General features: G+C 42.7%; 1 protein-coding gene across 1 annotated transcript in view; it reads left to right on the forward strand.

The window, feature by feature from the left end:
• The first annotated feature begins 321 nt into the window (after positions 1–321).
• The window catches only part of Bphl (biphenyl hydrolase like), a 28050-nt gene continuing 16170 nt past the window's right edge, over positions 322–12201 (forward strand). The window contains exons 1-3 of the mRNA XM_042680312.1: positions 322–475; positions 7266–7369; positions 9934–10100. Of these exons, the coding sequence (XP_042536246.1) occupies positions 366–475; positions 7266–7369; positions 9934–10100 (381 nt within the window). The 5' untranslated portion in view covers positions 322–365. The remainder of the gene's footprint in view (positions 476–7265; positions 7370–9933; positions 10101–12201) is intronic.

Here is a 12201-nt window from a genome sequence, read left to right on the forward strand (position 1 = left end):
CTAATGGATGTAACTGGCATGGAGAACCAGGCACTAGTACGTTCAGCAGGCGGTCACTGGGGATGGGGAGGTCAGGAAGTTAGGAGAGGCCCCGCCAGGGAAGGCAGGATGGCAGGTGGACTCCTTCCCCATGGCTCAGGTCACCTGGGCAGCTGGCTAAGAGAGGGCATGGTCTGAGCAGCAGAGGACGTGGCCTGGAGGCCCGCGGGACGGATGGGGCGTGTCTGGCCGAGGGCATGACGTACGACAGTGGGCGTGGCGTGACGGGCGTAGCGTGGAGCCTGGCGGGATTTTCAGCTGGGCCGGACCAGAGCAGCCACCGGGCACCGCGCGTGCGCACTCGTGGCGGCGCCCCGACTGGAGCTATGGCGGCGGCAGCGCTGGGCTGTCGCGGCGCGCTGCGGCTGAAATGGCTCCTCTCGCCGCTGAAGCCGGGCTTCCACGTACCCCGAGCTAGGCCCGCGGCCGCCTTCCGGTAATGGCGCCCCCTCCTCCGGGAGCCCCCGCGTCGTGCGCTCGGGACGGGGAGCACGCGAGGGGCGCGGCGGCCCCGTGGCCGGGCCGGGCGGGGCGTCGGCCGCAGCCGGCCTCGGCCATCCGGCGAGGCAGGGTGCGAGCGCCGCGGCCGCGCATGCGCATGCCTGGCTGCACGTGTCGCCCCGCGGCCCTGGAGGGTCGGGGGGTCGTTCGGCGTGGTCGGCGCTCGGACGGGGGCCCGGGAGGTAAATCTGCGCGCCAGCACCGACTCCCCGTGACTCCCGGGTTGGAAGGGGCGCCCAGGAGCGCTCTGCCCGGACCCCTTCCTCCTCTCCTGCCTTGGGTGTGCCTGGGCCGCCTGTAATCTCTGCTTCGCGGGCAGTGGAGGTAGGGTCGCCAGCACCGGCCTACCCCAGGAATAAGCAAAGAGCTGGGCTTGTGGCTCAAGTGGTAGTAAGCCTGCCCGCCTAACATGCACAAGCCCTCCGTTCAAACCCACAGTTCCACCAAGAGGAAGAAGAGCCTAAGAATTAGCTCTGGAGTGCTGATCACACTGAAGTCATGAAACCGTAGGTTCCAAGTCTCCTAATCTTTTCCCAGAAATCCTTCTCTCCTCCCTTCAGCTGAAACAGTGATACAAAAGAAACCTGGCTTCATTTCTGACCTGCTCTCTAGAAAATGACTGCGCACAGTCTCAAGAGACAGCAGGGTTGGAGCAACTTGAAGTCTCCTATAGTTCTTGGTCTAGTTAACATGCCTACACATACACGTGCACACTCATACACAAACATGTACAGTGCATGTATGCAGTTAGCATGCATTTCTACTGGCATTTAGGATTTTACTTTAGAAGCTACTGATTTAAAACTTAGTTTGGGAAATGGCACTGCCGCTCAAGAGGTAGAGCTTTAGCCTTGAGCTGAAGAGCTCAGGGAGAGTGCTCAGGCCCAGAGCTCAAAACCCAAGACCAACCAAAAACAAAAACAAAAAGCTTAGTTTGGAAAAAGAAAGGACAGCAAATCTGACCAGCTTAAACATTTTTCATAGTGTAATTGACCAGCTCTTGAGTTTCATATTTGACTTGGGTTTCTTTCACTACTTTAGAATTTTTAGAAGGTTTTCAGGACTTTTGGTCCAGGTGGACAAACATGTCAATTGCTGCAGTTATGTAAGTTGACTGATAACCAGGCATTTTATCTAGTTTCCTATTTGCAGAAAGGGATTGGATGTGGTTACTGTGTTGCACCTGTATCATACTTCTGATGATAGGATAGGCAATGTAATGGTTGCAGGCAGACCCTAGCCACCTTGCTCCCTCTGTAGACCATTCTTCCTTTCTCTTAAGAAACAGGTTTCTCTGGACTTTCCACTGCCACCTATCAATGCAGTTGAACATCACCCAGCACAATCTGAATACAAGTAGTGCTGGCTAATCCTTAAAAGAGGTGGCAGCCCCATGTAAGTGGGTAAAAACATTTCTGAAATAAACTGCTTCAAAACAGCTTGTATTTTGAACTTGAAACTGAGCCGTTTGCCAAAAACTTGCTTGTAAATCTGTTGTTTGGAATTGCCACCCTTTTCTTGTTTTGAAATCTCAAAGGTAATTTGTTCCTGGCTCAGTAAAAAAAAAGTATATTCTTCCTGTGTGCTCAGTTACAATATTAATATTTACAGACTCTTAATCTGCTAAAAGGTTTTTTTTATTAGCATACATTATTTGTACAAGGGGTTTTATTGTGCCATTTCCACACATGTGAACAACGCTCACAGACCAGCCTTACTCCCTATTGTACTCTCTCCATCCCACTTCCCCATTTTAAAACAATTGCAATAGGTTTCTTGGATCTGTTTTCAAACATGCAAATAAACTAACCATATTTTTCCTCACCCGCCTGCTTTTGTTTACTCTTCCTCTCCTCCCACTGGACCTCACCCTTTTCCAAACCTGTTTCACTTTTTTTCCCCTGTCATTCTTTTCTTCTTCTTCTCCTTCTTCTCTTTCTTCTCCTTCTTCTCCTTCTCCTCCTCCTCCTCCTCCTCCTCCTCCTCCTCCGCCTCCTCCTTCTTCTTTTTAAAGTTTTTGTATTCATTGCACCAAAGGATTCCATTGTGTTGTTTCAGGCATATTACATATATATGTATATATATATATATATATATATATATATATAATGTTAAGAATAACTCTATTGCTTTCTCATCCCCTACTCCCTCAATGAAAAAAAAAATTCTGAGTTCAACCTTGGGACACCCTGTCAAAGACCTGGTCCTATCCTTCCCCAGTGCCTGCCACCACCTCTACCTGGCAGTCAGACTGAATGTTACCCCAGTGCCTGAGCCCTGCTGGGGACACTTTGCACTGAGATTGGAGAGAAAACTATTACTACTGCTTCCTAGACTCTTGCCTTGCAGAGTTTGTGAGAATTTGAAATAATGAATGTGAATGGCCTAGGGCCATAAATAATCAGTAATTAGGAGGTATATTTAGTAACAATTCAAGCAATAAAGGTGTAAGTAATGATACAATATATAAAAAGTATAGACGTTAATTCCCAATATTCATGTGAATTCAAGTCCTAAGATTAACTAATACTTCGTTACAAAAGATGGCTAGTTTATAAGAGATAGGTGAGCGTAAACTGAGAATGGTTTTTTGTTGCTAAGCTAAATGTGAAGCTGAATCCCTCAGATGCTCCTCTCTGCACGGCAAGTTGTGAGTGCTGATTGGATTACCTGATCCTTTAATCTACACTTCCTCTATGGTAATATTAAGTGTAATGTGCACTTCAGGGTGATATTAAATAAGTTCCCAGTAGACAGAGTACAGACTCAGTGACAAATGTTGGCTGTAATTTAGTTATTTGCTAAAGCTGTAATGTCATTCCCTCTCCCTCAGAGTCCGTGTCTCTCTCTGAGGGGAGCAGCTCTGCCCCCTCAGTACCATTGTGCTTCTTACCCTCTTCCCAGTCACAAAATTGACGTAGCCCTTCGGAAAAGGAAGTCAAGGACAAATCTTAGGTGGGAAAGCATGCTTTCAGGGAATTGTAGGAATTTTATCTTCCAAGAAATTAACGTTCTTAGTACATGTGTTTTCAATGTTGATTGCTTCTTTGAATTTCCTAGAGAAATTAAAATAATGTAGTAGCCTAGCTTCCAGTCCAGATTTTTTTTTGATGTTTTCATGTAGTGCAGCCCAGGGATCTTTTAGGAGTTTGGCAGATGATTCAGATTGAAGTTTGAGCCCCACTGAAATAGTAGGAGGCAGGAAATGCTCTTGTGAAAAAGGAACTGAATAGATGACCATGGAGCTGTTGGTGAAGGTGGATTGAATTTGGTGACTTGAACCTTACTCCAGAGTCTCTGTCCCATAGCTTCTCTTTCATAGGACTGCATGTGATACACTGTGAATGTTAGTGCAAGGTTACTTTACTCATCTCCTGATTGACTCCAGGCTGCAGAAAGACATAGCCTTAGCACAAAGTAGGTATTTAGGAAATACATAAATTTGGTAAAGTTTTGGTGTGTTTTGGTGGTATTGAGGTTTGAACTCAATGTCTACCACTTGAGCCACACCCCAGCCTTTGTGTGTGTGTGACAAGCACACATGTATGTGTTGGTACTGGCTCTCTCTTGAGAGAGAGTTCTGTCTGGTTAATTGAAGATAAAAATCTTTTGGATTTGTTTGCCTGGCTGGCTTTGAACTGGGACCAGCCAGCCTCCTGAGGAGCTAGGATTATAGGCATGAGCCACCAGCACCTGGCCCCTTTTTTCTTTAGTTTATTTTCAGATAGGGTCTGCTAACTTTTTCGCTTCTGCCACCTTCTAGGAGCCATCCTCCGGTCTCCACCTCTCTAGTAGGATTACAGGTGCATACCACCATGCTGGTAGAAGTTTAGGTAGTTTTGAAAGCGGCTCCCAGGGCTTACCCCAGGATTATTGAATGTCTCTCAGGATTGTCCCAGTGTGTGTTTGTGTGTGTGTGTTTGTGTGTGTATGTGTGTGTGCCCACATGCACGTGTGTATGTGTGTGTTTGTGTGTGTAAGTAAATTATTAAGTAATCCTAATTAACATGCCTCCTTTGGAACACTTGGGTTTGAGAGATGTTATTAGGAAGGGAGAAAGGTTGGAAAAGACAAATTGACAGCCAGAGGAAAAGGATAGATTTTTGTCTTTTGTTTCTTTTTTTTTCTATCCAAATATTAGGGAAATTTTATCTCGAATGTGATTCAAATAGTAAATAGCTGTTAGGGCTATTGAGGACCTTGTCTGTGTGATCTAATTTTCTTCCAGTGTGCACATAGTTGTTAATCTGAGGCCTGTTTTAAGAGGCCTTCTGATAAGCTGGAGCAAAAGTGTTATATTCAGTCCAGATATCTGCATTTCTGTGGAAATACAGCTTTCAGTAACCTTGTTGTCTTTAAAAATAAACCTTTTCCTTTTGTTTGAAGTTGATTTGCTTTTGTTCTATTTATGAACAAATAGTCCTCTACTCTCCCTCTTATACACACTTACTCACAGATGGGTGAAAGATGTGTGGCATCCCCAAGGGATGGGCTGATGTGTCGATACAGGTCCCTTGGGTGCACTAGTTATAGGAGGAGTAGACAGAGCACTAGGGAAAGCCTCTCTCCTTATTCTAGCTGCAAACCCTTCACCATTGGATGCCAACCCTGGCTCCCTCTGCCTTCACATTCTTTCTGTTGAACTTGGACCTTTGGTCATGCTAGGTTTTCTGAAGTGCCCTCACTATGACATTCTTTTCTCAGAATTTTACCCATCTTTGGAAATTCATCTCAAAAGCTACTTTTCTTCTCTCCAGATCCTACCCAGCTTTGACCTGAGCTATCTCTCTTCCAGAGCCACCTTCAAAATCCTATGCCCTGAAAATCCTTCCCCAGCATTGACTCCCATGAAGCTGAACTTTAAAGCCTACCTGATTTTTGACTCCGATTTTCTTTTAGACAGCCAAGAGATTTGGGGACAGTGAAAACTAGAAAAGGCACATTTGGAATGGGCAGTCAAAGCATCCTTCCAGCTGAGGGAAATTAGGTTTTTACAGGAGAAATGGGAATAGTCATAGAAAATGAAGGAAAGAAGCCTGTGAGCCGGTGCTCTGCAGGGGTGCAGAGGTATAGGGAGTTCTACCAGCAACCTTAACCTGAAGCCATGCGTTTTATGCATTGGGAAAGATGGGGAGAGTACAGGTTGACTTCTGGTATAGCTAATGCAAACCCTGAAAGTGCTGTTCGCTCTCCTCAGGGACTGGCCTTGTTTAAGAAAATACAGGAAATACCATCAGGAACTGTTGTCCCATCCAGGTGTCTCAAGCTTTTTTCCTCAATCATACTAGTCCTCTTGAAGGTTTGCAGAGCAAATCTCCCCTGTCTTTATTGCCCCCCTTGCTCAATTGGGACCAAAACAGATGTATCAATAAATGAATGTGTGCTAAAGTGAGTCTTTATTTCCTGACTACATTGATTTATTTCTATTTTGATCCTGAGATAGCTGATGTCATCCTAACAATGAGGTAGATTTTAGAGGAATAGGAGATTAATAATTAGGAAATTGGTAGAATCAGTGTTGTACTGACATTGCTTAATGGTTTTACTATTGCTGATTTAGTAATATTTCTGCAGATAAGGAGTTTATGTTATCTCACATCTTCTTCCCAATTTCATCTTACAATTTTCCAAAAACTGAGTTAAGATTTGATGTACTAGTCCATTCAACATATCCTTTTTCCTGTTCTCCTCATTACTTGAATGAAGTTAGCAAGTCAGATGAAAGGAAATGAGGAAACGGGATTTTTTTCCTTTAAAAACACTGTGGATGTCTATGAGGTAGTCATATGGTTTCTCTCAGCATCTCTCCTGACATGTCATGTATCTCCTGTACACATGATTGTCTTCTGTATAATAGGTGGTTGGGAAAGCTCTTGGAGCATGGCATAGGAGCTTGGTACAGGCAGTACCAGTGCATATCCCTGGATGGTCTGTTCTGGAGCATTGGGAAAGGCATATAGAGCCTCTGACAGGACAGACACTGGCAGCAGCCCTGTTTTGAGGCCTTGTCCTGGGCACACATGACACAGTGCTGGAAGGTGGAATTGAATGGTCCACCCATGGGTACACAGGAGTATGTGTGTGCCATGCCACACTTCAGTGATTTAGAAAAGCCCTGTTCCATACAGAAATATATCTGCATGTTAACAATCAGCAAGACCATGTCAGTACATCTGGTGTTCCTAAGTCCTGCTGCAGGTAGCCAGGTGACACAAGAAGTGCTGCCCCTAAATAATAGTTTGAGATCAGGGCCTTCACTGGGGACCCCTGGTGACAAGCCCACCTTGAGGGTATTTCCAAGGCTGCTGAAGGTCCAGATAGCTGATCTAGATCTGCTGGGGTACAGATCTAGCTTCAGTCTCTGTTCCTGTTGCCAGCTCTTATATTTCAATGTGCACAGCTCCATATGAACCTGCATGTGGGTACCGATGACTTCCAGCCCCTCAGGACTGTGGGAATATCTGATGGGTATTGATTTCAGCAACCCTCGTGGTGCTTTTGTCAGGTAAGCCCCTGGCTGGCTGCAGCAGCAGATTCCAATGGGAAGATACAGATCTGCTGTTCATATTACAGTGGGGGGCTAAAAGCTGACGCACAATTCCCTATCCGTGATGCCTGAGAGGGCTGTGGTGCCGCCTCATGCTTGTGAAAGGCATTTCTTTCATATTAAGTTTAAGGTTGGTGTACTAAATGATTTTCCTTTGGGATTTTTCTTTTTCTTTTAGCACCACTGTGACCTCTGCCAAAGTTGCTGTGAATGGCGTTCACCTTCATTATCAGCTGACAGGAGAGGGTGCTCATGCAGTCCTGCTGCTTCCTGGGATGCTTGGTCTGGATATTTTTAATGGATATATTGAGTGCATCCTTTGTGTTCTCTATGCTATAATCATGTTACTAGATGTCCAACATTGATGGTTAATCTTAGTACGATGCCAAAATGTTTTAAGGGATATTTGCTAGAGTCACATTAGGATTATTCAGAAAATAAATCTGTTTCTACTGTATATACTTTTGCTTCCTATAAGTACTTAGTTTACCCATTGAGAACACTGTGAAACCAGTTACCTTTGAGGACGACAGTGGTCAGGAAAAGGGGCGTGGGAGAATGGGGCAGGTGATAGGAGTCAATGAGCTGCTGTTCCAGTTGTCTGGAGATTGAGAAGTTTTCCATAGTATGGGCTCCGTAGAGCTAAAACCAGGATGATTGCTCACTGTTGTGGTTGACATGATTGATTAGAGCTAAGAACAAGATGCTTAAAGCCTCTTTTTTTGAGGCAAGGTGGCTCAAACTCTCCATCTTCCTGCTCCAGTCTCCCAAGTCCTGGGATTATAAGGGCTTCCTTCCACATGCAGCCAGTATAAAATCTTTTTTTTTTTAAATTAAAATGAGATTAACATATTGCCCATTCTCAATGTGTGAGAATAGTAAAGCCCACTGAATCTCAACTTCATTTCACAGTAGTCCAGATGTAGGAAGTTCAGAGGGAAAATTTATAGTGAGCCCAGGATATCCACATGTTAGTTTTATGAGGCTTAGGATTGTCACTTTATCTTTTGTTTAGTTAAGAATCCAAGTATATATTTATTTCCTTGTGCTTTGGTTCTTTCTCAATTGATTTTCTAATTGTCCAAGCTTGAACAGATACAATACCATTGTAGCTAGGGAAGCATCTTTGTAGGTGGTATTTATGACTGAGTTTTTCTGATGTCACTGTATGAGATACATTAGGTAATGTCAAGCTAAAATCAATTTACCAAGTTAGAGTTCTGTTATTTTAGTACATCAATAATTAACCAGGCACAAAAACTTACCATTTTTTTGTTATAGAAAACATTTCCATGATTCCAAAATTTTCAGATGAAAAATAAGAGTGTTTCTCCTCTCCATATTCAGTCCTCCTCCCCATGAGCCCTTAAATACTATTTCCTGGTAACGAATATATGCTCCTTTAACACTTGTTTAAAAGTTTACTATTCCTGGTCTTGGTTTTCAAATGTATACACATGGGCCAAAATGTCTTGTCATTTTGAAATTTTTCTGTAGCTTGTTCCCTTCCCCCATCTCCCTGTCTTTTGCCCTGCATTTAGGACAGTTCCTTACAGAGGCGCCCTCCACTCAGGGGCATAGGAGAAGCTTGTGTGTCAGAACAATAGACACAGCTAGAAATCCATTGCTTTTTTTGGCTTGGGCATTGTGATTGATTTACCTGGTTTTTAGGAAGGGGTGCCTTGAAAGGAAGAATAATGGCCTTTATAATATTAGTGATCCTCACCACTGGAAAGACATTGCTACAGCTCTGAGAGTCCCTTTGTGGCCTAAATTCTGTGTCTTCAGAATCAAGTAACTTTTACTGGTAAATGCCTATCTGTTACAGGACTGAGCTCTTCTTTCCATTGCTGCCCAGTGGGTGTGTGCATACCACAGGCTATGTGACCATATGGCTAGCTGGGAACTGTCAGTCAAGGTTACCCAAACTTGAGAAAAGTTCTACTTGCTATCATAAACTGTTCTGTACTTTTTGATAAAGCAAACTTAATTTGATTTTTTCCATAGTTGAACCTCCTTCTTTTCCCATTTCAATGTTTAATTTCCTAGTTACTCCCTCCCTCCCTCCCTCCCTCCCTCCCTCCCTCCCTCTCTTCCTTCCTTCCTTCCTTCCTTCCTTCCTTCATTCCTTCCTTCTTTTCTTCCTTCCTTGGCTAGAACTCTGAGCATGGAGCTCTATCTTGGCTTTTTCTGCTCAAGTCTGACACTCTGCCACTGGACTCACACCTCTATTTTTGAGCTTTGTGTGTTAACTGAAGCTAAGAGTCACATGGGTTTGTCTGTCTGGGCTGGCTTTGAACCTCAGTTCTCTAATTTCAACCTCTTGGGTGGCTAGGATTGTACACATAAGCCACTGGTGTTTGGCTTATTTCCTGGTTTCTAATTCTAATAGAATAAAATCTTCAGGACTATTCATTTTAGCTTAGTAAAATGCCGTCTGGAAGTTTAGAATTTCCTTTGAATAACTTGGGTCAAAGATCATTACAGATTTTATTGTGACATTTCTTATTTATAAGTAATTTCTTATGAGAAGACAGGCAATAAAGAATTAAACCATATCCGTATGTTTATTTCCATACAGTTTCATTAATTTTTAAAGGCGGAAGTAATACTAGATTCAATGAATAGTCAAGACCCCTGTCCTGAAAATAGCCACTAGGGGGCAATGAGCAGCAAGGCTACAAGCCCCTAGTAAATGATTGAGTCATTCTGAGACTACTTTCCTGATTATGTTCAGAATAGCAGCTAACTCCCTTGTTTTGAGATTATTATTGCATCTTTTTTCACCCTGATGTGTTTGATAGAACAAAGCATTAATTAGTGTGTAACACAATGGCGGTTTGCAGGAAGCGGAGGGACTGATTTTGCACCCCAGCTTAGCAGCCTGAATAAGAAGCTCTTCACAGTAATTGCCTGGGATCCTCGAGGCTATGGACACTCTAGACCTCCAGATCGAGACTTCCCACTGGACTTTTTTGAAAGAGATGCAAAAGATGCAGTTGACTTGATGAAGGTGGGTTCCAGGGAACTACTTAGGAGAGGGGGGATGGCTGGGACTGTCTTCATTTATTTTTTGTCATTCTTTAAACAAAGGCAATACTCTATGATTCCTGTAGAACTGGGATGGGGAACATCTGACCTACAAAACAATTTTGTTACGTGACTGAACATTCTTGTTAGTCTACCATCCATCTGCCTATGTTGATAAGTTTATATGGCCCAGGGATGATGTTATAAATATCCAGATGACCCTTGGGAGAAGAAAGTTTCCCCACCCCTGAGAATCCAAAGAGTTCCAAGAGATACAAAGAAGTAAGTAGATATATCACACAGTCTAGTACTTAAAGACACCACTGCAAAGACTTTTAAGGCTTTGCCTTTCTGACAGGTCATATATAAATACACTTGTTCTGATGGCATGCACTATATTTAACATTCTTCCAACTCTTTGTTTTCAGTGACCAACTTGTTAAGGAAACACCTCTTCCTTACAGTAGCTGCATTTGCATCTGTCTTACAGTAGCTGCAGGCTGCAGATGTCCTCCTTACCCATGGTTCTGCTTTCTATGCAGTCTAGAAATATTAAGTGGAAAATTCCAGAATAATTCATAAAGGGGTGTGTGTGTGTGTGTGTGTGTGTGTGTGTGTGTGTGTACACCAGTTATGAGGCTTGAAGTTAGGCCTGAGTGCTGTCCTTGAGGTCTTTGCAGGCTATCATTCTACCACTTGAGCCACAGTTTCATTTCTAGATTTTTGGTGGTTAATTGGAGATAAGTGTTACACAGATTTTCCCAGCCAGGCTGGCTTTGAACTGCAGTCTTCAGATCTTAGCTTCCTACATAGGATTATAGGCATGAGCCTCCAGCACCTAGCTTCATAAAGTTTTAAATTCTTTTTAAAATTAAATTTTAATTTATTTTAGCTGATACATTAAAACATAAAATTATACATATTAATATGGCATGTTTTCATTTATACATTATATAATGTTCAAATTAGGTTGAACATTTATCACCTCTTTATGATAAAAACTTTCAAGATACTTTCTTTTAGCTTTTTGAAATGTAACTTTTTAATTGAAATGGAACTTTTTTACTATTGTGATCATAAGTTTTAAATTCCATGACATTCGGAGTACTGATCTCACACTGCCTCACTCCCCCACCTCCCATCCACCTGGAATCTGAATCATCCCCTGGTTCATACTCACTCTGTTCTGCATACATGTAGAAAAAACTGTCTGTGTTAACAGCACTCACTGTGGGGCTTCCACCTGTCCCCTACAGATTTCATTGTGTAGATACACTGTGTCTTTCCATGATGTTACCTAATTAATTTGGATTTTAATTATAAATAGAAGTATAATAAACACTTTGTTATTTGTAGATTTAGTTCTTTTTCCTTGCTATTCTGAAGAATATTGTAGACATTGTAAATAAGTTGCCAGAATTTCATGTGAATTTGGGAGACAATGTATTGGGTTATAGAAGATACATTCATTTATAGCTTAGTGCCAAATGATTATCTATAGTAGTTATGCCACAATATCCCATCCAAATGTCTTGGAGTAATATTTGTTAATGCTTCAGTTTATCTTTCTAGTCATTCTAGTTTTATTCTAGGCAACATCTCTCAGAGGCTGTGTCCATTTTCTTTGCCAAACACATTTTCAGAATCCTGGTTGTCTCACTGATGACTTATGCTGCTTTGCCATTCTCTTCCTTCTTGTCTGTAGCTGTGTGCTCCCCCAGGGGTGGCCTGTGACTTCAAGTTCCCTCTCAAATCCACAGGTTTGCTCTCAAAACCTTATTCAGACACACACACCAATATGGGTGTTATATCCAAGTATAAATGATTTCCATTGCTCCTATTCCTTGGCACATTTTCATCCAACCAGAAGATACATAGTTCCCATGTAATCCAAAACAAGTTTTTATGACAATTATGTTTATACCCAAGTTAATAGAGAGAAAGCACCATGTTCTCAAGTAGAAGACTCTAGGATTTTCCTTTTACTACTAAGTGATCCTCCTGATAATATACCTGTAGTGGTTCTCATCAGTATTGACTCAGGCTCCTTTATTAGAGAGGAGCAATAACCTGTGTCTTGCATT

Source organism: Dipodomys spectabilis, unplaced genomic scaffold, assembly GCF_019054845.1.
Source record: "Dipodomys spectabilis isolate Male_0828 unplaced genomic scaffold, ASM1905484v1 ptg000059l, whole genome shotgun sequence".
NCBI lineage: Eukaryota > Metazoa > Chordata > Mammalia > Rodentia > Heteromyidae > Dipodomys > Dipodomys spectabilis.